Genomic DNA, 26,405 nt, shown 5'->3' with positions numbered 1-26,405 from the left:
GTCTTAGTTCTGTGTGTACCTTCCAAAAGGAAAAGTCAGTTGAAGACCATTGAATGACTTTTTCACTGCACCCGAGGCTGCGAATGGATGTTTATGTAATACATCCATTTGCAGCCATGCAGGTAACTCGGCGACCGGGGGGGGGGGGGGGGGGGGGGGGATTTAATCCATACGCAACTCTGTGAAATTCGCAGCTTTGCGTGTGGACCAGAATACGGTCCTTTGTGCAAGGTGGTTCGTTTCACTCGACACAGGTTACTATACTTCCCAACAGATGACATAGACCCAGTGCATGATGGGAAAGGTTACTTCAGTGAAGGTGATTTAGACGCTACCCTAATTTCATAGTATGTTCCCCTACTATGGTAATGTACTACTAGTTATTTCCTTACATTTTTTTTTTTTTTGCAATTAACACCTATTTCGAACAAAAAAAAATATTTTTGGGGGAAGAAAATAAAAATCTGACACATATTATTAATTCTCTTTGGACAATAAATTGTGTATCTAATGAAAAAATAACAACAAAAAACAAAACATTATTCATAAGGGAAGAGAAAGATACCTGCCAATATCAAAGATGGTCGATTGTATATCTAGCATTCACTTCCGCTCGGCAGCGTTCTCTGAAGACGTTCTTTCCCGTTCTCCAGAACTCTATGACAAGCCAGCCGCGGCGCCCACTCTCCTGCACATGCTCAGTAAGGTGTGACATCAAGTGACCGGCCAGGAGGACGGTAGACGGTGTCAGGATGTGGCGGATTCAGGGTCTCCTGGCCCGGGGTGAGTGTGACAGCCCTGGCATGGGGGGGCGGACGTATCTTGTCAGTGGGATTGGAGCACATTCGCCATCGTGGAAACTATAAGGAAGCGTCCTATTTCCACATTTCCATACACCGGCCGGCCACAGCTGTGGGAGAAGGATGCGTTCTAGTTGTCCTGGCCAGTGCACGCTGGCATTTGTAGTTCTACTGTAGATTTGAAGCCAGCAGTAGATCATAACGTTAATTGGGAGGGCAGAGCTGCACCTTTCATCTGTCAAATCATGTGATGTCGACACAATGAAAATGTCTACATTGGTGTAAAACCACCTTGTTGGTATGGTTATGGTAGATTATAGACAATATCTTGGTCGATAGTCACTAGGTCGAACACTAACAGTTGACAGCAACTAGGCCGACACTGAAACAAGTGTCTACGTACCTTAGGTCAACACTGCCAAAAAGGTTGACACAAGCATATGGTCGACAGTCAAAGTCTCTCTTCGCTCGCCATACTTTGGGAACACTTCTCTATTCCCACTCTATGCCCATTAAGATAGTAATGTATGGAAAAAGAAATCATGAAAAACTTATGTCGACCTTTTGACTGTCAACCTTGTCTATGTCGATCATAAGCTTGTGTCAATCTTTTGGCAGTTGTCCCAAGATATGTTGACCCTTTTTAGGTGTCCTAAACATTGTCTATACCGCTGGTATTAAAAGCATATTGACATTTCAGCAGTGTTGACATGATCAACATGATGCCGTGGTCTTTATTATGCATTTACTAAAGAAGGACATCTAGAGCTGGGAATTAGTGCGTATCAAGATGGTATGGAGCAGAAAGAAAGAATGCCTTTTGCTGGTGCACCAAGAAATTAAGTGAGACTCCTAATACATAACGTTTATTTCATTTTATTATTAAAAATATAGGGTACTTGTGAGTTATCCGGGCTGCCGATTTCTAAATCGGGTCGGATCGGGCACATCGCATCGCATCGCATGCGACCATCGGATGCGATGCGATGAGATGCGATGACCCGATTTTTCCATAGGAATCAATGTTAAAATGGACTGAGTCCATTTTAACATGGAATTCAATGGGAAAAAGGGGTCCTTTTCATACCCCTACTATCCAAGTGGGCATGGAGTTGGATATAAACCTGTGGCGAGCGTAGGGAGCCACCGAGCCCGAAGCGTGGCGAGCGGACACAGAATACCGTCCCCTCGCGGGGCTCGCTTCGCTCGCCACGCTTCGGGCTCGGTGGCTCGCTACACTCGCCACAGGTTTATATCCAACTCCATGCCCACTTGGATAGTAGGGGTATGAAAAGGACCCCTTTTTCCCATTGAATTCCATGTTAAAATGGACTCAGTCCATTTTAACATTGATTCCTATGGAAAAATCGGGTCATCGCATCTGATGATCGCATGCGATGCGATGCGATATCCCATCGCATCGCATCTGATTGTATGCCTTAACTTAAGGCATACAATCAAAAAATCGGCAGCCCAGATAACTCACAAGTACCAAATATAGTTAGCGAAATAAAACCACACATACAAGAATTGACAACATTTAATAAAAAGGGTAGATGTTTCCCTTAACTCAGTGTGACCCCACTTGTCCTCTACCCAGTACGTAAATGTATTAAGCGCAATAGGTACCCACAAGAGAATAAATGCTCTTGCTGAGGCAGAGAGCCTGTGATATACAGTGAAGTGTATTTATGCTTGAATACATGTAAGTATTTGTTTTTCATATACACTGTTTTGTCATAGAGATGAATATTTCAATTGCTGTACATCAGATCAATGTTAATCACAGGAACCGGCTCTTGAGGTTTAAGGCTTAATATACACATCCAGACTGGACTGTTCCGTCTGGTGCAGATAGCCGCCTCAGAGACTGCTCTGTCTCCCGAGCGCCGGTAAATTCGTAGCGGAGGTGTGCAGGCGTGCACTAGCCCCGTTCGACTGGCTCAGATGACGCTGAGTCTGGCGCCAGACTCGCGTCTAGGTCACGGAGGTAACCGGTGACCTGGGTTTGCGCAGCGGTACAAGTAAATTTCAAAACATTGTAAGTGGGGAGGGGGAGAGGGGATTTAGAAACACACTGAGTATGTTTGATCGGTCAGCGTACGCTTCGCTTGGAACGCTTCCTCAGGACCACCCGCTGTGCGTCCGGAAGCTCCTTTTATTCCACCCTTCTCATACATATTCATGAGGTAAACGGGGGTGTGTATTCCAAACCTCCTGGTCATTGGTCTAGTGGTACAAGCCTTCTGTTTCATTGGTCAGTTGGTGGTAGGCTTTTAATTGATAGCACCCATATTGAATGATATGGCTTTCTATATACGCTATAGGTATGATAATGTTTATAGGAGTAGAATATTTGATCTAGTAAAAGTAATCACATGTCACTCGTTTCCGAGTCATGTCATTTGGTTTGCCGACTTATTACGAGTGAGGCTTAAATTCTTATAACTGTTCAGACGGGATGGTATTTCCCTAATAAGCACCTCATCGTGAAATCTAGATATCACCGTGGAGGCTACTTGTGGTGCTGATATATGCTGACATATGTACGACCGGGATGTAGTATCATGTGAATAATGATAATCGGGAGTGTGTGCTATTTCATTAGTAAGTTTGTCATATCAATATCACTGTTTCAGCAGTGTTGACATGATCAACATGATGCCGTGGTCTTTATTATGCATTTACTAAAGAAGGACATCTAGAGCTGGGAATTAGTGCGTATCAAGATGGTCAGGATGCCGACGTACAGTATACCGACAGCGGCATCCCGACAGCTTTCAGCAGACCTGCGCTGGAACTTGGAAACAGTCAGGATGCTAATGCTGGAATGCCGATTGGGGAGTATGGGGGGAGCGGGCTGCTACAGAATGGGGGTGGGGGGTGGTGGTTATGCACTAGTGGGGGGGCCTTAGGGTTAGTCTGCGGGGATGGAGGGTTAGGCACTTAGAAGGTGTGAATAGGGGCAGGCTGCTAGAAGGCAGGGTTGGGGGAGGGGGGCAGGGTAAGTATACCTACTTGACTCCTTCAGGATCCCACCTTCGGGATACCGGCATCGTTATTCTGACAGCTGGTCAACCATATGTATCCCGCGTAGAGCAGACCTGTCCAAACTCTGGTCCTCCAGCTGTTGTGAAACTTCACATCCCAGCATGCCTTGCCATAGTTTTAGCATTCCCTAATAGCAAAACTGTGGCAATGCATGATGGCACTTGTAGTTTCAAAACAGCAGGAGGGCCATCGTTTGGACATGCCAGCATCCCAGGTCATCCATCTCTGGCTTTATCCTTCATTACTTTAAGCAACATCCATCAATGTGTTTTTTACTAATGTGTTTGGACACAAACTATACATTAGAACGATAGGTGCAACCTGCACACTGGATCCCTAGGGTGTGGTATAGGGGGGCTGCTAGCCTATGCTAGGTCTGTATTCTTGTATATTACAAATGAGCGATTAGGTTATCTGCACCTTCCCTCTATATAGGTAGTATCTTGTAGGTGTTGATGCGTCTGTGAATGGCTTATCAGTAAATGCGTATGGGTAAGGTTAAATGTTGAAAACACAATGTGTCAATCCTTATCACCAGCAGTTTAATAAAGCAGAATAATATACACAAAATGTCGCGGTAATGGTGGCCGTACGATACAGTAATCAGTTGGAAACGGCAAATAGCAAGTACACAATGGTTGGTAATGGCAACAGATGGTAACACACGCTGATGTGGAAGCAATAACTGAAATAATACAAATAATGATAGAAATGAAAAGTTCAGTGGATGAGCACTTTGCTAAAGTCTAAAGCGCTGTAGTGTAGTGCAATCCTGGTTTGATGCAAATAGTCTTATGCCCCTTTCAGACCGCACTTTTTAACCGGTATTTTGCAGTTTTTTTAACCGTTTCAAAACGGTAATATGTGCGGTCTGAAAGGTGCAGAGTGATTTTACAGTTTCCAAAATGCCGGTTTTTGGAAACGGTAAAAAAGCAGGGTCCTACCCGTTTCAGACCGTTTTTTTTTTTTTGCTGTCTGAACGGGTGTGAAATGGTACCCAGGCAGCAGTGAACACTATTGGTCCCCAGCTCAATGCATATTTAATGAGCCGGTCGATCATTACATATGTACATATGTAAACAGCCGCTCATTACATATGGGCGGGGGCAGCACCGAGAGACCTGCCCTGGGGAGAGGGGTCTGCCTGCAGCTCCACAGGGACTCATCAGACCGCACTGGCAAGACCCTGTATTTGAAAAGTTTCCAAAAACGGGTCTGCCAGGTAAAAAAAAAACGGCACTTAAACGGTAATATACCAAGAGATGCGGTGTGAAAGGGGTTTTCCCTGGCAGACCCGTTTTTGGAAACGTTTTCAAATACCTGGTCAAAGCCAGTTATGTGGTCTGAAAGCAGTGTTATTGGAGTGGATGGTAAGTAATGGGCTGTATGTGAGCCGGACTGCGACAGCCGCTCTGTGTAGGGTAGGAAACAAAAAGTAGTAATAGTCTAAAGGCCCCCATACACTTGGGTTGATTTCACCCGAACAGTGTGAAATCGGCCAAAATCGCAATTGTTTTACATCAATTCCAATGTGCGGTCCCGTGCACATCAGATCGGAGTCAGACCTGCCTGGATGTCCGCCCCTCGATTTGAATTCTCAAGGGGGATCGGATGGCCATACGCTGCTGGGACTCATTGCAGAAGTGTATGGCCACCTCTGTTCCAATAAGACTTCTTGCATCGCAACGCACAGCTAGCCCAATTGCTCAAATTATATATTAGTTTTAGTGTGTGTGTGTGTGTGTGTGTGTGTGTGTGTGTGTGTGTGTGTGTGTATGTGTATAGATAGATAGATAGATAGATAGATAGATAGATAGATAGATATATAATAATATATAGAGATAGATAGATTTATCTGTCCAATCTGTCTGGAGCTAACAAAAACCTGGTAATGAATGAATGCACATGACAATCAACCAATTCGCTCCCAAATACTGGAAAATGGCCAAAAACAATTATTTGGGAAAATCTATAAGATAAATGGATTATTAATGATCATTCTAGCACCCGCCATCTTTGAAAACCCATGCAGCTCCTGTTCCCTGCCTGGGGTGTCGCTGTCTGCTGTAGTGCTTCTAGCACAGTGTGGTCTGTATATCAGCACTGATATGCAAACCAGACCTGTGCTAGAAACACCACAGCAGACAGCGACACCCCAGGCAGGGAACAGGAACTGCATGAGTTTTCAAAGATGGCAGGTGCTAGAATGATCACTATGTTTGTATAAATGACCAGTGTCTGTTTTCAGTGTTTGGGAGCAAATAGTCGATTGTCATGTTCTCCAATACATTACCACATTTTTGTTGTCACCAGACAGATTGGACAGATAAATCTTTAGGTGTGTACTCTGCTTAAGCAATAGTTTATATTTATCCCTGCTCATCTCAGCAGCTTGTTCATTGGAGACGGACTGTCTCAGGCTCTTACTAGCACCTGTCCTTTGCATTTCTTATGCATTCTTTGTACATATGATTTAACCATTGCATGGGATTATTCTATGTCCTTAGCTCTTACACTATTTGATGCAGGGCTTCCGATGTCCATTTCTAGTTCATGGACCTTTAAATTGTGTATTCTAAGACAGCCCTGAGTTAGTTGCCCACTTTCAGTGACATCTGCAAATGTGCCACCTTCGGGACTTTTTCCATGTAACCTCCACTGCGGCTTCCTTGTTGCCCGGCCCATTATGTTGGGTCAAGGACCAAACATTTAGTCAGGGGGTGTTGGCATAACAGAGACTTCTGATTGGTCAGTTGGCATGTCCTCCGCTTAGGTGTTGTAATCTGTGGCATCTAAATGAGAAAACACTGCTGATGAGCCAATTCAGCGAGTGGTAATAATATCTTCCTCTTTAAGCGAATGCATTTGTAGCAAACACCTCAAGAGCATAAAGTAGAAGGCATCATTTAAAAAAAAACAAAAAAAACATTTATACTTCACATAGATAGGAAAAGGTGTGTTGTAAAGTCAGTGTGACATCCCTGGAACTTGTGACTGCTTGTGTTTGTTTAGGTGTGCTCTTACGCAAGACCTATTTTTCACTGAATTAGCACGGTGATACTTTACAGAGAAAGTCCACATTGACATAGACATTGGGTCTACAGCAAAAGTTAGGGTCAACACCGTTAGGTTGACATGGGTCTAGGTCGACATGGGGTTTTTCACTGTTTTTTTGAGCTGACATATGCCGACAGGCGGTATTTCATGCCCTACCATCTACTAGGGCATGGTGGGAGAATAAAACCGAAGCATGGCAGGGGATGCGGTGCACTGGAAAACTGTGTATTCGGGTAAAAAAAAACAGTGAAAAACCCCATGTAGACCTTTTGACTATCGACCTAATGCTTGTGTCGACCTAGACCCATGTCGACCAACTTGCTGTAGACCAAACGATCCCAACCCAAAGTGAGCGTGGAACAGAAGGGAGGGATAGGATGAGAGATGGCCGGGTTTGATGAAGAAGGGTCTTTGGAGCCTGTTTGGAGCTTTGTGGGGAGTCTGGTCCGTAGATCCTGCATGCAGGGAGATCATAGACCAATCTTTTGGTACGTACGATGAACTATTTGATTCACTCATGAACGATGTCAGAACACTTCCGTCATCTTTCCTGCGTATGCGCCTTAAGCCTTGGGGAGTGATAAAGCGCCAGCCAATTAGCTCCTAACTGTCATTAATAGCTCCATTTGAAAAATGACAGCAGCTGATTGGTACTTTATCTTTCTCCACTCTATCGCTCTAGGCTTATTAGTGTAAATAAGTAATCTGCATGATGTGTGCCGCTGTATCTGGTTCCAGTGTGTCTGCTCCAGTTCCACGCTGTTTCTGTGTTTATGGAAAGTGATCTGTATTATCTCCTGATGTCCGTCCTGTGACCTACAGGGGGCAGTGTAATAAGTGCGACAGAATCTCCTCACATCGCTGCTAGTTCCCGTAATTTACCTCACACTAGAGACAACTACACACATTAGATAGCAACATAAATGGGAGGATGTATTTAATGATCTAGTACTACTTTGCTGCAAAGTAATAATATTATGGAAATGTCATTTATTTCATTCATTTTACATCAGATTCACTCTGCTGTATTAGCAAATAACAAAGTTATTGCCATTTAAACAGCACTTGGCTAAAATGGGCCTAATTACAAAGTTCCACGACAATTATCAGGTTAAAGGCACTGCAGGAAAGTGGGAACATGCAGGCTGATAGCCACTGGCCTGCCCGAGTGGGGAAATTCCCAGTAAGCAGCAGTAGGATATTCTGGTTGACAGGCAGGTGGGGATTAGTGATGACTCCTCCCCCTCCCCCAGTACATCTTGTCTGATACAGCACTAATTGCTGTATTGCATCATACTGCTAAGCACACAGGCAGCGCACTGCACTACCCACACTCTGGTTACTCTTTAGCCAACTAATCTAGTGATCTTATAGTGCTTATCCTGTATAATACACTCAGGGATAGATGTACCAAGCTTCAAACAGTGATGCAGTGGAGAGTGATAAACAACCAGCCAATCAGCTGCTACCTTTTTTCAAACCCAGCCTGTAACATGGTAGTTAGGCGCTGATTGGCTGGCTGTTTATCGCTCTCCATTTTATCACTTTTTTTTTAAACTTAGGGTCCAAATTAGACCCTCCGACCATCGAAGCGGGCCTGGATTCGATGGTCGGAGATTGCACGTGCACGAATATGCACATGTGCAAACCCCCGGGAGTGAACGGTTTTCGTGGTAAAAGCAGGGGAACGCCTGGCGTTTTTAGGGGCTTGCCCGTAAAATGCTGGGCGTACCCCTGCAGACACAAGCGTGTCGATGTCTGCTTAGCAAAGGCAGGAGATATCATTCGATGGGGAGCGGATGTGCAGCTGGGAGATTACGAAGCCCAGATGTCGGTACTTTAATAATCAATTCATACTAAAGAAAAAAGTTGCAAATTGTTTTTTTCAACACATCCTGTCTCCTAGGTGGAGGTCCATCTGTACTTAGTAATTACAGCGCAGTGTATACACTGCCAGGGGAATTTCTTTACCATGCCATTACACTAGCAGAGCCGCCTTTAGTTTATGCAATTAATGGTACTTGTGTAGTAGCACGGCGCCCATCGCATCGCATACCATAAGGCATGCGATGGTATGCGATGCGATATTGTACAATGTCATCCAATTTAAAAATTGTATTACATTGTATACAATGCGATGCGATTAAAAATTGGGTACTTGTTTCCTAGCACGGCCACAATCTTGTGGATCGTGTACCTTTAAGTTAAGGTACACGATCCACACGATGGACCCGATTTCCTTTGAAATCAGGTCCATTTTGCCGGCTAAGGCACAATATCGGGGGCATCGCGTCGGTCGGGACCATTAACATTGGTCCCGACGCGATGCCCCCCGATTTTTCCATAGGCTTCAATGTTAAAAAATATTTTAACATTGAAATCGTGAGGATCGTGTCGGGAAAGGTAAAATATCGGGGGCATCGCGTCGGTCGGGACCATTAACATTGGTCCCGACGCGACCGACGCGATGCCCCCGATTTTTCCATAGGCTTCAATGTTAAAATATTTTTTAACATTGAAATCGTGAGAAAATGTGAAAAATGTGAAATGGGCCAATATGACCCATTTCACATTATAGATGTCCCCGTCGTCACCCCACGATAGGCGGTGCGCGTCCTCCGACCTTTTCATTCCCCTACTATCCACGTCGGCGTGGAGTTGAAAATAGAATAGTGTGGCGAGCGCAGCGAGCCACCGAGCCCGAAGCGTGGCGAGGGGACGCGTATAACTTCCGACGTGGATAGTAGGGGAATGAAAAGGTCGGAGGACGCGCACCGCCGCCCCTCGCGGGCTCGCTGCGCTCGCCACGCTTCGGGTTGGCATCTATCGTGGGGTGGGGTTTACGCCGTTAAATTTGGGGGGGTTGGGAATATTTTACATTGAATCCAATCCAATTTACATTTCATTCAATCAAAAAATCGGGTCGGTCGCGTCGATCGCATCGCATGCGACCAAATCGCATGCGATGCGATCGACGCGATTTTTCCGACACGACCACCCCGATGTAAATCGGTGTGGCCGTGCTAGGAAACAAGTACCAAAAATTGTATAAGCACCCTAATGGGTGCTAACAATGTTAAATGCACCCCCACGCCACCCCCCCCCCCCCCCACTATAAACGTGAACCCGAAGCGAGGGGTGGCGGTACGCGTCCTCCGACCTTTTCATACCCCCACTATCCACGTCGGCGTGGAGTTGAGAATAGAAAGTGTGGCTAGCGCAGCGAGCCACCGAGCCCGAAGCGTGGCGAGCGGACGCGGATACCTGTACCTATATACACGTTTATAGTGTGGGGGTGCATTTAACATTGTAAGCACCCATTTGGGTGCTTAAAAGCACCCTTTAGGGTGCTTATACAATCTTTCATCGCATAGGGGGTAAAAATCGCATCGCATCGGGTGCATGGCATGCAATGCGATTAAAACATTGCACGACCAACATCGGGGGCGCCGTGATAATACACAAGTACCCAATTAATATTTTTATATGCACGTAGGCCAGGGGAGCCTACTTTTAAAGTCTCCTCTCCGGGAGAAGCCCTGAGAGGAGACTGTCAGCAGCACTTTGGAGGCGGGGCCTGATGTAGTCATCAAGCCCTGACCCCTAGTACTGCAAATCCTGCAAATTGCGTGTCTTTGGGGAGGGGCTAAACAACACGATTTGCATCTTTAGCCTTGTCCCTGCCTCCACTGAAAAGCCGCAAATCGCAATAATTTACAGCTGCGGCCAGGTCGGATTCAGGGGGGAGGGGGGTTCCGGCAGTATCCGGGATATAGGTATGTCTGGATTTTTTGGCGAGCTCGGGGATGGGAAATCTTTGGCTCCCAGCTGTTCTTGAACTACACATCCCAACATGCCTTGCTACAGTTTACTATTTGGCCATTTTAGAACTGTAGAAGGGCATGCTGGGGTGTGTAGTTCAACAACACCTGGGAGCCAAAGGTTCCCCATCCCTGGGCTAGTTAAGAACTCCAGACATAATTGAATACCTCCTATAGTCAGCTATGTTATAGGAGCCTATTCCCAGAACTGACCAGGACAATTGATGGATCAGGTATTCAGTGTGACACCTGCTATGTAAAACTAGTCCCTTAAACTGCGTACACCCTAGACCAGGCATGTCCAAACTATGGCCCTCCAGCTGTTGTGAAACTACAAGTCCCATCATGCCTTGCCACAGCTTTGCTATTAGAGAATGCTAAAACTATGGCAAGGCATGCTGGGATGTGTTGTTTCACAACAGCTGGAGGGCCACAGTTTGGACATGCCTGCCCTAGATGATATTTTCAATTATTTTTCTGATGGGTCAAAATGTCAAAAAAAATTGTATATGGCTGACGATGCGCGCTCCCAAGCATTGTCAGTGACCTCCTCCGTCGTCTATACATGCAGTACGACGGTGGACATCAGGTTTTGCAGCTTTGCCCCTGCACCGACATTGCCTAGTGTGTACCCAACATTGTTCTTGGAAAATGGGAGCCAAGCAACATAGGTCTGTTACCGGTAATGTCAGTACCTAAGATATATACAATAAGTGGTCACACGCCCTCTTACCCAATCTGGGCTGCAATTGGTGATGATTTTATAGATTAGGTTAATGGCATCCTAATACAACTCACCAGGGGTAAACAAAATGTAGAAATAACACAACTGTTTTCACTATTGTAGACTACAACATTTAGAAGTATAATAAAAAAAAAAAATTAAAAAAACTCCGTAAAAATCAGGCATAAACGAAAGCTTAAAAGAAAAATTTAATTTGGACTTAAAACCACAACGCGTTTCACAGTCACGGTATATTCAGCCCAGTTATTAGGCATTCCGGAAAAGCAGGTTGTGTGTCCCAGTGAGTGTCTGTAAGACGCGTGGTAGAACCAGTTTCCTCCAGCTGAGATATATCATTGTACTGACACGTTGTTTTCTTTCTGTTACAGTCCTGAACCGCTTCCATGCCGCCAACGTGCAGGGCTGTGTACATGGGGAGGCTGAGGCATTGAATCCCTCGTCCCTGATCCCACTGGGGCAGAATGCAGGCAGCAAGGGGTAGGTGTAACAGTGCCAAAAGAATATTCTTGAAGAACAACTCCATCCAAGTAACAAGTGTCAGTAAATGCCAAGTGGAGTTCCAGTCAATAGGTCAACCACAATTGGTCGACAAGCAAAAGGTGGACACATGAAAAGCGTCGACATTGCCAAAAGATTGATTATAATCTCACTCTATGCCAACTTCAATAGTAAAGTATGAAAAACCTCCTTAAAAAAAAAAAATCGTCAAAATTTTTCATGTCGACAGTTTACCTTTTCCATCAATAGTGGTTGACTGGTCATCTGCTTATCGAATAGCATTCACCAACATACCAAATTTGTGAAATGATGTCTATTATTGTGTCTGTGTTCAACCTAAACATGCTGTAATATATACAGTGGGTGTGTTTGTGTATTATCACCTGTACTATATCGGGAGCTGCATTGTCAGAACAACTTCCCATTGCACCCTATGCTAGGGTGACCAACTCATCCCTTTAATCCGGGACACATATTAATTACACAGGTTCTGTGGCTGGCTTTCACCTCAAGACTCCATTTCACCTGGTTTTAAACTGCCACAGAACCTGTGTAATTGATATGTGTCCCGGATTAAAGGGATGCGTTGGTCACCCTACTCTATGCACATTCTCTGAGATGGGGAAATGGATATGAGAAGAGAGATAACCTAGGCCGGTTACTTATTAGTGAGAGATAGCCAATTAGTTAGTCCTGGTTGGATGGTGATCATGCAAGTGCTATAATGATTACTATTACATAGGTCACTAATTAACTTCTATGACGGCAAATCTGTGACATGAGATGCACTTTATAGGAACCCGCACTGACCGGCTAATTCAGGTTGGACATCGATTATCCGGCACCTGAGGGTCCAGAACCTCCTTTAATCTGGACAATCGGGTGCCAGGGTGAAGTTAGGATTTGGGGGGGGGGGGGTGTTACATGTAGAAGGGGCTTTAGGAAGGTTTAGAAGGATTTTGGCTACTTGTTTCCTAGCACGGCCACACCGATTTGCATCGGGGTGGTTGTGTCGGAAAAATCGCGTCGGTCGCAACGCATGCGACCAAATCGCATGCGATGCGATCGACCCGATTTTTACATTCAATCAAATGTGAATAGGGTCCCTGGGACCCTATTTTACATTGGATTCAAAGTAAAATATTCCCCAGACCCCCAATTGTACCCCCTCAACGCCGCCACCCCACGATTGACGCCAACCCGAAGCGTGGCGAGCGCAGCGGTGCGCGTCCTCCGACCTTTTCATACCCCTACTATCCACGTCGGCGTGGAGTTGAGAATATAAAGTGTGGCGAGCCACCGAGCCCGAAGCGTGGCGAGCGCACGCGTATAACTTCACAGGTATACGCGTCCGCTCGCCACACTTTATATTCTCAACTCCACGCCGACGTGGATAGTAGGGGGATGAAAAGGTCGGAGGACGCGCACCGCCGCCCCTCGCGGGCTCGCTGCGCTCGCCACGCTTCGGGTTGGCGTCAATCGTGGGGTGACGGCGGGGCCATACGCACAGCGTCTATTCTCGTATGAAAATGAGGTTGCGGCTAATTAGCATAAGCCGCACCCTCATTTGCATACGCCCTGCCCCCTTTTCGGGCGCTAGTGTCCCTATTTCCCCAACACAGAAGTTGGGAGGTATGGATGTGTAGTTTCACAACATCTGGAGGGCCAACGTTGGACATGCCTGGTTTAGAGTGTCGTTTTTAAAAATAATAAAAGTGCAGCCATATTTGTTAGACACAGCATTCTATGAAGGTGACGGTACACTATTAACTAATGCAGGGCTAGATAAAACCCGGGGGCCAGGTCACCATGGCGACCAGATTCTACTTCCTGGCGACCAGGTTTGCCAGGAAGCAGATTGCGCTGAGCAGAGTAGTGCACTTGCATTAATGGCAACGGCCAGGCAGAGCAGTGACAACCCAATCGGAGCTTGCGTTTCGGCAGCCAATCAGAAGCTGCAGTGGTAGCTCCTGATTGGCTGTTGGACCGTGAGCTTCAATTGGATGTGTCTGGCTCCTACACTTTCATCCCGGTTCTTAGATTTAAAAAAAATATGGTCAAGCCCTGAACTAATGCAGTTCCCAACAATGTGTAAGCTCACAGCTGACCTAGTAAATCTGAACTGAAGTGTTATAGTAGGAATCTAATTCTACTTCCATGGAAGCTGGACAGGCAGGTGATATTTCTCACAGTCACTGCCTCAGTCTTATTTTACCTGTTTATAAATGGATCTAGCACTTGTGCCCGCGTGCCGCTGCCAGGCTGGTGTGTATAAGCCAAGCTGTTTTTAATGTCAATCACTTGTTTCACGGCTGGGTAGCTCAGAGCTGTGTGCTAAGTGGCATCCGCCTCTGCATCTTGCTCCATTGCACAATGTAATTTTAGTACAGTAACAGATGCTTACGTTCCAATTTCAGTGAATGAGATCAAGAACATTTTCTGTGCGGGGACAAAACGGCGAGCTTCTGAATACAGATCTGGTATTAAAACGTTGCCAAATCTCATTAAAATAAACATTGGTGCCCTCCTTCTGCTGAGGCGGTGGTGTCGGAGAGAACAGAAAAAGGGTTTATTATTAGATAAATCTCTTACTGGAGCCTTTTATGTTAGATAGAACCGTGGCTCCCGCCAGTGAGCCGTAGTACTATAGTAACATGACTACAGCAGGCTGCGCCAGGTACTGAAAGGGGCATGGGTCATTGGAATGCATTGGGTCGATCACTGCAGGTCGACTTGGCTAAGGTCGACACAAGCCTTAGGTCGACAGTCAAAAGATTGACAGGAGTTTTTCACAATTTTTGTCCCGGATGTCGACACAGTGTAGAGCGTCCCCTCGCATCGCTCAGCACAATATTTTGTTCCTCCGCCATGCCCTAGTGGATGGCAGGGCAAGAAATATTGCCTGTTGGCACATGTCGGCGTGAAAAAACTCATGTCAACCTTCACATTGTTAACCTAATGCTTGTGTCGACTTTACCCATGTTGACCTATTTCATTTGTCAATCTTCAGTGATAGACCCAGTGCATGTTGACCTTAATAGGATCAACCTTATGACTATGGTTCCTGGTATATGTAGGGCATTTTCAATGCTCTAGCAGTGCTTACATACTGTATGTATAATGGGGCAGACGTATTAACCCTTGTAAAGTGATCAAGTGGAAGTTGTTAATGCACCAGCCAATCAGCTGTGTTTGAAAAATGACAGGAGTTTATTGGCTGGTGCGTTATCACCAGGCTTAATGATCTGCCCAATATTCTTTATGAGAGGTACATAGTGTTGACTCTAGCACTCTGCACCTTTTAAAAACCTGTGCAGTTCCTTTTTCCTGCCTTAGGGTGTCGCTGTCTGCTGTGGCGTTTCTAGAATGGTCTAGTCCAGGGCTGGGCAACACCGGCCCTCCAGATGTTGATGAACTACACATCCCAGCATGCCTTGCATCAGTTTCAGCATGACCACATAGCAAAACTAATGCAAAGCATCCTGGGTTGTGTAGTTCATCAACATCTGGAGGGCCGGTGTTGCCCAGCCCTGGTCTAGTCTGTATCTCAATGTATCTAATAACACCAAAGCAGACAGTGACACCCCCAGGCAGGAAGGAGATACTGCATGGATTTTGAAATGTGCAGGGTGCTAGAATGATCACTAGGACACACATATACAGGTCCCAGATAACCCCTGACAGTCCGGATCCCGACTGACAGGCTATTCTTTCTCGTGGGGGACCACAACCCACACAGAGGGAGAATGAATAGGATAAGTGGCAAGCCGCAGGGGGCTTCCTTGTGCTCGCCACGCCGTCTGAGTTCCGGCAGTCGGGATTTGGACATTGGACTAATGACTGCACACCCACATATACACACGGTTTTTGTCAGAGGCCAATTTATTGTATGGTTTTGGAGTGTGAGAGGAAAGCAGAGTACCCAGGGGGAAACCCAGATATACACGTAATATTCTGACTATATCATCAATGGCAGCGTGTGCCTGGATGTGGCCACTGAAAGGGAACGCTAACCATATCGTTTAATGTCTAAGCAATATGTCGTTTAGGGAGTTCCAGAAAGTTCAAGGGAAATCGTTAGCAATATTGTCTAATGTTTACTCAGCTGAAAATTACAAAACATTCCCGTGACCATGAGGAACAGTCGACAAAAAGAACATTTCATTTTCCTATGCATAAAATAATGGGTATTTGTGTATTATCACAGCGCCCATCGCATGGCATTGTGTACCTGATTTAGTGGTGTGCGATGCGATGCTTGTACAATTAAATATCGCATGCCAGCAAATGGAATGCAGTGCGATTTTTAATTGTACAAGCACCCATGAGATGTGTTGGGTGCTTACAATGAGATGTAACCCCCAGTATCCACGCCATCCCGAAGTGTGGCGAGCGGCGGTGGTACGCGTCCTGCGACCTTTTCATACTCCCACTATCCACGTCAGCGTGGAGTTGATTTTAGTGTGGCGAGCGCAGCACGCCACCGAGCCCGAAGCGTGGCGAGCGGACGCGGAATACATGTAAAGTAATCCGTGTTCCCTCGCGGGGCTCGCTGCGCTCCATGTTCATGTTCTTCTACAGTACCTCTCAAATAGATTGTTAAACTGGTAGTTGGTACACACTATGCAATACGCTCCGGATGGAGTCAAAATCCCGGTGGTTGGAATCCCGGGGGTTGAAATACCAACGCCTGAATCCCAACCCCCGCAATTTCTCCCTCTATGGGTGTCCACACCCATAGAGGGAGAGCAAAATAGTGTGCCGAGCGTAGCGAAGCACCAGGCCCGCTGCATGGTGAGCGCAGCGAGCCTGCAAGGGGGGGCGATCCACGCCCCTCCCCCCCTTGTCGATATTTCTTTGGTCGAGAGTCCAGCGTTGGTATTTCGACCGCCGGGATTCGTACTGAATCCATACGCTCAGTCAATGGTATCGGTAACGATTTCCCCTGAACTCCCTGCTTTACCAGTGGACGATATGTACCTAGTCATAAACAATACATGTACAGATGACAGGGGAAGTCTGTGACGACCCACGGGAGTGCGCATCATAAACCATAAAGTAGCTGGCTATTATCACAGGCCGGCCTCACGCATATGTACTACAGGGCCGTACGCATGCACAGCGTCGTTGCATTGTTAACATACTGACAAATGCCCTACTAAAATGCATTTACACATACTTTGGAGTTGATATTTGATGATTTACAGAAGACCATTTCCAATGCTTCGTGTGGCTTCATGTTGCTGCTGTAATAGTTGGTTACTGGCGGTTTATGACTAGTATCTTTATCGAAGAGTATCTACAGTCATACAGATGGAGTGCCCGTCATTCAGCTTGGGTCTGGCGGTCGGATTGCCAACCGCCAGAGGATGTACGCGCACGAGATGCTCGTGCATCCCCTTCTGACGGAGCTAACCGCCGCTTCCCCGCAGGTCCCCATTGATTGCCGCCGCCATCTCCCCACAGCCCCTCCTAACCCTGCCAGTCTCCCGCAAGCAGAGACAGGCAGGGTTCCCTTCCCCCGCTGCCCAGAAACTGTTATACGCGTCCCAGACAGATGACGCACCTCTCCGCCGGGGCATTCTGGCGAGCCCCGGTAATGGCTGAGAGGCGTAGCTGGTAATGTCTGCTGTCTGTGTAAAAAAATCCTCAGATTTTGTTGTCATGAATCTTGATCATTGATGTTGGTACCCGCTGCTTAGTACAGTGCAAAGAAATGTGACTTTGGGATCCATTTCTCACCATACCTACATTTCTTTGTTTTTAATCAAAAATAGTTACCCTCCCTAACCACGAGTACAAGCTCTCATTAACCACCACGCGTGCCATGCATTCATTTGTGGGTTCAGTGGCATTTGCCCTTCTCGGAAATGCCAGTGGGTGCTCCGAACTAAGGGGTGTCAGCAGAATTGAAGGCAAGACGGAGTGTTCCGTTGTCTGAGTTGAGCGACTGGTAAGAAACTTGCAGAAGGATCTGTTTCTGTGTATGGATTTTCCGTTCTCTATATGCCAGGCTGGCACCCTTCCAGTCACGCTGTCTCTCGGAGCATCAGGGAAAGTCCATTTCACCAATCATCCTGACAGGAGAGCAGTAGGTGAATGGTTTTCCAATGTTCTTACGGAAAGGTCACCTCTTGCACGCTGCACCGAATGTAATGAGCAGTAACAAATAAATCAAAAAGCAATAATGGTTATTGGTATCGCCCCATTCTCCTGTAAAATGAGTTCAGCGCTGTTTAATGATTGTGTTCCTTGCCGCTTCTTATGCGTGAATAAAAAAAATAAAAAAAAAACCCTTCCCTCAGATCTACCTTCCGTGTTCTGTTTGGAAAGAATTTTGAAGTAAAGTAAGACTGGCTTTAGAACCAGTAAAGTATTTCCCATCTCATTAAGGGCCAGATGTATCAAGCAGCAAAAAGGGATAAAATGGAGAGTGATGAGCAACCAGCCAATCAGCTCCTAGCTGCCGTGTTACAGGCTGGGTTTAAATAATGTCAGGTAGCAGCTGATTGGTTGGTTGTTTATCACTCTCCATTTTATCACTTTTTGAAGCTTAATACATCTGGCCCTATATGTAAGGCAGCTGGACCCGTAAGTCCTGAAAGCACGTAAGTTAACCCAGTTGCATTCAATAACCGCAGTGTAATGCAGGGCTGATACGTGTGCGCCGCTGTAGAGAATTCCCCTTCTGCCCCCTTCTAGTAAATAAAGAACATATATAACACATTACCAGGCCATCAGAATGGCAGAACGTTATAGCATACACAGTTGCCGGTGGCAGTGGGCAACAAATGATGGGGGGGGGGGGGGGAGAAACTATCTGCTCCATAGTAAAAATAGACTGGATAGGCAACTACTTGCAATACTGCACATTGGTATCGCTAGTCCCTTAACACTGTGTGATTTTTGGCTATGGGGGGGGGGGGGGTGATTCGCACATGTGTATCGGTGAATATACGCATGTGCAGGCCCGCAGTGCAAATGCCTTAGGCGAGTATCACACTCGCTGATGGGGCAGTCTCCTGTCTCAGTGATGTCATTCATTTCTGGCTAAAGGTGGCCATACACGGTACAATGACCGCACCAGTTATGGGCTGTATCACATCCGCGGGAGCGCGCATCGCATCGGACGGTGCTATCGCACAGTGTATGGGCAGTTGAACTACTGCAGATAAATGGAAGTGTACCTATTGTAAAAGTTTTTTTTGTTTTTTTTTTATTTTAGGAAAATATTTGTAAGCAAAATGATTTGGTTTTAAAAAAAAATGATTAGAATGTTTTATATAAACAAGCTACTGTACTGTAACCTTTTTTCTTTTTTTAATCCCAGATCTAGAATGGTTGTGGAGCAGTGCCTCTAGTGGCCAGCTGCAGCACTTCCCAAACAATGTATTATCAGCCAGTCCCACACATAGGAGTCTTGTTTTGCAGGACTTCTGATCCCTGTTTGTTAATCATTATGGACAGTCTATTACTCAATGGGAAAACATGTCCCTATGGGAGGACTTGGAATATCCATTACCTACACAGATTAAAGTCACACACTGGATAGCGTATTATTATTAGAGGGGGGGGGGGCGGCGGCGGTGGTGGCATCATACACACACGGAGCGACCCATACTCCACATCCAAGCAATAAAGTCAGACAGCTTAGGAATTGGGCTGATTTCATCCCATGTGTATGCCCCTTTAATTACTGATTGTTAGTATTTGCATTATATAACATGATACTTGCTTGCGAGGGTGTTTTATGTAAGCGATTTAGCATGATCTATTTTACTTACCGTTGCTCGTATGTAAGATAACTGCGTCACCATGCCTCCTATCTTTTAGTTACAGCTCCCAGTCCTCAGGCCCGGAAAGCAATCGGGATGGACAAGAGCAGAAGAAAAGAGGGACCTCCCAGTTCTGCGCCGGGCAGGTGCCACAGTATACCATGTTGGATGCTGTTGGGCTGGTAAGAGCATGCGGCAGTGCTATATTACATCAGATGGCAGGCATAACTCTGTCGTGCGCTGTGTTGCATTGCACAATACATCATCTGGACACAGTTGGGCATCTTGCTAATTACAGTATCTCTGTATCCTTAAGGTCCCCATACACTCTGCGATTTGGTCCCGATGTGCAATCGGGCCAAATCGAAAGTGTAGACATCCCGTCTGACCCGAAGCGCGGTCCCTGTGCATCGGATTGGTGTAGGGAGGTCGGACCAGCTGCACATAAGATTTGCGGAGGACACTGCGAGGTGGGCAGGGGGGGAACGGCGAGCCGAGCAGGGAAAGCAGGGAGCTGCTAGAAAAAAAAAAAAAATACTAATGAATGGGCAGTCGGTGATTGGCTGAGAGCTCTCAGCCAATCACTGGCTTCCCATTTATTTGTATGGGCTTTTATGTTTTGCAGCTCCTCCTGACGGGTCTCCGTTCCACTTGCCGGCTCACTGGTGCCCGCCACCTCTGTGTCTGCCGCCCCCTTGATCCCTCCACCTGCAGCTCCCCGGGAGTTGCATATGATAAATCGCATGCGATCAGGGAAATCAAGTCCGACTTGTTCTTAGGATAAGTTGGACTAATGTATGTATGGCCATACACTGGCCCTGGGCTCATAGATTTGTTAGTCGAGTCTCCCTGTACACTGTCAGCGACCGATAGAACTGTTCAGTTCCGAATTACACAGACTAAAGGCCCCCATACACTATACGATTTTGGGACGATTTCATCCGATTTCGGCACTTTGTACCGATAACCGGATGAAATCGCCCCAAAATCGCAGGTGTGTGATGTATGATCCGATCCGATGCGCGGTCCCGTGCGCATCGGACCGGATCAGGGAGGTCGGACGGTCAGCACATAAGATCATCCGACCTCCCTGTATGCTATGCATATGCCTGCCCACCTGTCAGGCATATGCATGCAGACACCGGAGGGCGGGGGAGCACGGCGGGCAGACACACTGACCTGGCCGGGCAGCTGTGATCACAAATAGCAGCGCTGCCGCTGCGGGACGGGACGGGACGCACAGTGGCGGCTATTAGATTTTTAAAATCCCTGTCAAATGACCGGCCGTTCTGTGATTGGCTGAGAGCTCTCTCAGCCAATCACAGAACGGCCGGTCATTTGACAGGTATTTTGAAAATCTAATAGCCGCCACTGTGCGTCCCGTCCCGTCCCGCAGCGGCAGCGCTGCTATTTGTGATCACAGCTGCCCAGCCAGGTCAGCATCACTCGCCGCCGCCCGCCCCCACTACTGCCGCTGCCCGCCCCCACTACTGCCGCCGCCCGCCCCCACTACTGCCGCCGCCCGCCCCCACTGCTCCTCACCGCCCTGCAGCTCCCCATTTGTTTTACATGTGATAAATCGCAAGCGATTTATCACATGTAAAAACTGGCTTATCAAGTGCCAAATTGTATGTGAGCCTCCCGGGGAGCTGCCGGGCGGCTCACAGGAGAATTGGGTCCGACTTGTCCTAAGGACAAGTCGGCCTAATGTATGGGGGCCTTTAATCCTATCCAGTATTCACATAAATGTACATTGATGTAATGAGGGCTCTCTGTCGGTGACACAGGGTGCAGCGGCTGTATTGTTCCTGCATCTGGTTCGGCAGGTGACGTTCCATTGCCCTACCAGTAAATCTCCGGAGCACGGGTGTCCTGGACGCACTTACATGAAACAGATCCTGTCCTCTGTCTCCCAGCACAACAATCCCTGTAAGTACTTTGTTTTATGGACGCTTCAGCATTTTTTTATTTATAATAATTCGAATGAAATAGGGCAAAGTAAAATGCTTAATTGACCATACCAGTGATGCACATTTATGGGAGATTATGTAGAAAATGACAATCCTCAGTAGAGGCAGATGTAATGCAGGCAAATATAGTTTATTCATTCAGTAGGGATTTTCGGCAATTCGCTGTGGTTTAGTAAAGTTCCACGGTGATGTCAGCAGTCCTTGTTAGTGGATAGTCTACATTCACAGTACCGTCAGTGGCTTCCTGTGATTGGATGGGCTGCAGTCACAGTACTGTCCCTGGCCCCCTGTGATTGGATAGGCTGCAGTCATAGTAGTGTCCCTGGCCCCCTGTGATTGGATAGGCTGCAGTCACAGTAGTGTCCCTGGCCCCCTGTGAGTGGATAGGCTGCAGTCCCAGTAGTGTCCCTGGCCCCCTGTGATTGAATAAGCTGCAGTCACAGTGCTGTCCCTGTCCCCCTGTGAGTGGATAGGCTGCAGTCACAGTGCTGTCCCTGTCCCCCTGTGAGTGGATAGGCTGCAGTCACAGTACTGTCCCTGGCCCCCTGTGAGTGGATAGGCTGCAGTCCCAGTAGTGTCCCTGGCCCCCTGTGAGTGGATAGGCTGCAGTCCCAGTAGTGTCCCTGGCCCCCTGTGATTGGTTAGGCTGCAGTCACAGTAGTGTCCCTGGCCCCCTGTGAGTGGATAGGCTGCAGTCACAGTGCTGTCCCTGGCCCCCTGTGAGTGGATAGGCTGCAGTCACAGTGCTGTCCCTGGCCCCCTGTGAGTGGATAGGCTGCAGTCACAGTGCTGTCCCTGGCCCCCTGTGAGTGGATAGGCTGCAGTCACAGTACTGTCCCTGGCCCCCTGTGAGTGGGTAGGCTGCAGTCACAGTACTGTCCCTGGCTCTCCGTAAGTGGGGAAGTCACATTCTCAATCACACCACTGTCTATTTGTGAATGAAGCTGCTTTGCATAAGGGGCAGCCACACTAAAGGCAGTGGGAAGTACAGGTCCCCACATAGTCAAAAATAATAATAAAGAGAAGTATGAAAGACAGAATAAAAGTGGCTTGTGCATGGGGAAACCATTGGGCTATGTACAAATAAAAAGTCTGGGGTTCACCAGCCTTTTTTGTAGGATACAATAAATGTGTTTCGCAAGCTCTAGTATTTGAACTCAATTAGTAACTGTTTGTGTTGAAGCTGTAATAGTTTTGCGGAGCAATATCGTGCCGAATGGTGTCCAGCCGTCTGCCTGGAATGACATTCTACTGAAAGGCGAAGTTAGTCTACAGGAGGCAGATACTTCTCTGGAGAACTCCTCTTCAGCGCCCTCTAGTGGAAGTGGCCTACTTCAGCAAGCTGCTGAGCAAGGTAAACCGATCACTGCGTCATTGAATTACTAGGACTGCAACCATCCTCTGTGCAGCTGGGGTAGCCTGTATTTTATCTGCTGCAGGAACCTCGCAGATTGCAGAGACACCTGATGTTGGCTCCTTGTATGGATCATTCCATGAAGAAGAGAATGCATCAGGACCTGCTCAATCGGTAATAATGCAGATTATATGACCACATCGTGTGCATATGGGATCATCCGTCATTCAGTTTATTGGGTCTAATTTTTAAGGACTCGTTCATGAATTTCAGCTGCTGGAACCAAAGGAAGAAATTGGAGCCTCTCTGCAGGATGCTGCCTCCCGACTGGTCGATGTAACGGAGACCACCATACCTACCGTGCTGAACATATTTGGTAGGTGCCATCCCTCCTCCTATTATTTTGGTTGTAAATCCTATACAGGTGTAGCCGCCCTCGGTAATGCCGGACGCTCGCCAGATCCTGTAGCTGGTGAGCGCTGTAGGAGGGCAGGCGGCTCACTCGCTTGCGTGTCCCATTGCCGAGAATGGGGTGCTGGTGATCCTTTTGCCAGGAGCCGCTGTAATGTGAGTTCATTGTACCCTACATTTATACTTTAGGCTGGGGAAATGACTAGGCGACTTCTCCCCATTTTGTCAGGTATCATCAGTGCCAGGGACCGAGCAGATTACAGAGCAGCTTTTCGCTTCTTCCGAGAGTCTGCAGAGACCGGCTACAGCAAGGCCCAGTACAACACAGCAGTGTGCTATGAGAAGGGGCGAGGCGTAACCAAAGACACGACAAAGGTATGTGGTTGTGAATCGTAGGATGTGCAGCCAAACAATGCCGCTCAACTGCACGCAGCCACTGATTTGTCATTGACTGATCACTCTGGGTTCAAGCAAATGTTATTGTTTTATATCGCCATCCAATAGTAAGGTAATCATGTCACATGCGCTTGAGTCAAAATGAGCGACATTCCTGATAAATTGGAAAATATAAATTTCATTAAACACTGGTGTTTTCTGCGGATGTGTCCTCCTACACTGGGCATCTGCTGCACTGTAGTTCGGATTGTGCCCTTTCCTTTTAAGCCACGTATAGGGTCATGAACCACTGGGTGAGGCCATAGTTGGGAAGTTCCTGGAAGCAATAGGTTGTGTCCGGTAGCCGCTAGATGTGCAGGTGGTTGGCGATCAGTCACTCCACGCGGTTTGCTGCATCTCAGGGCGCAGCTTTTGTAAGCGCGTCAGGTTATTGATATCCATCCTTATGGATCGCACGGAATACCTATAGTTATGTGATCGAACCAGCCCCAGACCCTTGCAAAATTGGCCTTGGAACAGTCTATTGGAAGCTGAATACCGGAATCAAGTGAGGACCCCCGTTGGGTACTATTGTATTATTCTTCGGGCAACACCTGAGGCTTAATGGGAACGGACATATTCTGAACTATAAACTGCCTCAGTTGGGCCGTATTCAATGTGGCCGGCGAGGGGGCTAAACGGCGAGGATCGCGGAAAACAAGCGGCCTTAGCTCACCGTATTCTGTGTTCCGGGGGAATCCTCGCTGTCAGAGGACGGCGAGTATTCCCTCAAACAGCGAGCCTTGCGGCTAATGCAGGGAGCCCTCTCTGCACATGTTACATCTACATAATGCCGACCGGTACATAACGTCGACAACCACAGTGTCAATGCTGATAACTCCAGTTACTACATTTCTGTGGGAAACGGTCAGTCGGTCGTCCCTATTAAGGTCGACAGGCATTAGGTCAACCACTGAAGGTCGACAATTGGAAGGTTGACAGTCAACATGGGTCTTTCACGGGTTTTTTTTTTTGTGCCGACATGTGTTGACAGGCGGTATTTCATGCCCTACCATCCACTATGGTGTGCCCAAAGCATAGCAAGCACATAGGCACACTTACACGGTGTTCATGTAGACTAAATCAAGACAAAAAAATGTGAAAAACTCATGTTGACCTTCTAATTGTCGACCCAATGCTTGTGTCGACCTTCGCCATGTCGACTTAATGCATCTCAACCTTAATACAGTCGACCCTATGACCCATACCCATTTCTGTAGTTGACACTTTGCAGATGTTGAAATTTTCACTATGTCGACATTCTAATAGTCAACATTACGAAGCCGTCAGTTTAATGCCGACATTGCGATGGTCACGATGATAACTGCATCCCATGCTACGTATAATATAAGCCATATGATTGGCTGCTGATGGGTTGCAGAGATTAGCTGTTTGAGCTAGTAGCAGGAAGTTGGGGACCGGTGCACTGCTAATGTCTGTCTTCCTGCAGGCTGCAGAGTACTATTTCTTGGCAGCCAAAGGTGGCCATCAGCAAGCCAAGTATCGTTATGCCCGCCATCTGCTTGGTACCAAGCCCGAGGACGCACAACCAGCAGTACAGATGCTTCAAGAAGCCGCTGAATCTGGAGTGAAAGAGGTGGGTGGTAGAGGGGCATAGATACACTATAAAGCCATGCCAGCAGGCACCAAACCAAATTGGCATCACTGATATTAATGGTATTAGCATAGTAACTGTTGGCTGGCACTGTACTATACTGTGTGTGTGGTCACTGCAGTCAGGTGTAAGGTTGTATTCTGTTGTTGTTATTGTTATAGGTTATTTATAAAGCTACACAAAAATCAGTAGCAGAGGGAAGTAGGGCATAGAGCAAAGACATGCCAGCAGGGCACATAGGAAACATAACACTGTGCAGAAGGTGTAACAGACTCAGGGCGGGAAGTAATGCTGCCGGCTGAACACAGACGTTTTTTTTTAAGGGGCAATCACTTACAATGCAAAACCATGCCCTGTAAGTGATTGCCCTTTAAAAAGAAAAAAAAAGCAAAGTTCAGCTGGCATTCCGCATGGCCGATCAACTCGGGTGGCATTACAACCCGCTCTGAATGTGTAACAGGTGTCCTAATGAACATACCAGAGGTAAGAGATAGACAGGTAAGTTGGGTGGGTTTATGCAAATGGGAAAGACCCGCTCAGTGGGTATGAGCAGAACAATGCGACCCGTTCCAGAACCCTCAGGGTGCTAGGACAGAGCAGGAGGCAGGTATGACTAAGTATTAGGTTGTGATGGCAGGGGAGATAGGAGAAATAGATGATGTGAATTAGGCATTGGGCAACAGTGTGTCCCGGTGTGATAAGGGAGAAGTAGAAGAGTGCAGATTAGATCCAGTAAGGAGAGAGAGACTGGGAAGAGCAGCAATCCCAATACAGGCTGGAAGTGGCAAGACAAGCCCTGAGCGGGCTGTAACAATGCTGCTTTCATATAGGAGTCACTGAATCAGCTGTTGTAAGGTAGATTATGGGACCGAC

At 47.1% G+C, this 26,405-nt stretch overlaps 1 protein-coding gene across 3 annotated transcripts in view; it reads left to right on the top strand.

Annotated features, from left to right (window-relative positions):
* Positions 1-640: 640 nt before the first annotated feature.
* The window catches only part of DELE1 (DAP3 binding cell death enhancer 1), a 37,063-nt gene continuing 11,298 nt past the window's right edge, over positions 641-26,405 (top strand). For 2 of the 3 annotated variants that reach the window (XM_083181490.1, XM_083181489.1), the window contains exons 1-9: positions 641-783; positions 11,843-11,951; positions 19,806-19,929; positions 21,535-21,676; positions 22,901-23,071; positions 23,157-23,245; positions 23,345-23,447; positions 23,712-23,857; positions 25,368-25,514. In XM_083181490.1, the coding sequence (XP_083037616.1) occupies positions 753-783; positions 11,843-11,951; positions 19,806-19,929; positions 21,535-21,676; positions 22,901-23,071; positions 23,157-23,245; positions 23,345-23,447; positions 23,712-23,857; positions 25,368-25,514 (1,062 nt within the window). In that variant the 5' untranslated portion in view covers positions 641-752. The remainder of the gene's footprint in view (positions 784-11,842; positions 11,952-19,805; positions 19,930-21,534; positions 21,677-22,900; positions 23,072-23,156; positions 23,246-23,344; positions 23,448-23,711; positions 23,858-25,367; positions 25,515-26,405) is intronic. The other variant, XM_083181491.1, reaches the window with a different exon arrangement.

The sequence above is a fragment of the Crinia signifera genome, chromosome 4 (genome assembly GCF_055691185.1).
Source record: "Crinia signifera chromosome 4, ASM5569118v1, whole genome shotgun sequence".
Lineage (NCBI taxonomy): Eukaryota > Metazoa > Chordata > Amphibia > Anura > Myobatrachidae > Crinia > Crinia signifera.
The sequence above is the reverse complement of the archived record's forward strand: the minus strand, read 5'-3'. Positions and strand labels throughout refer to the sequence as shown.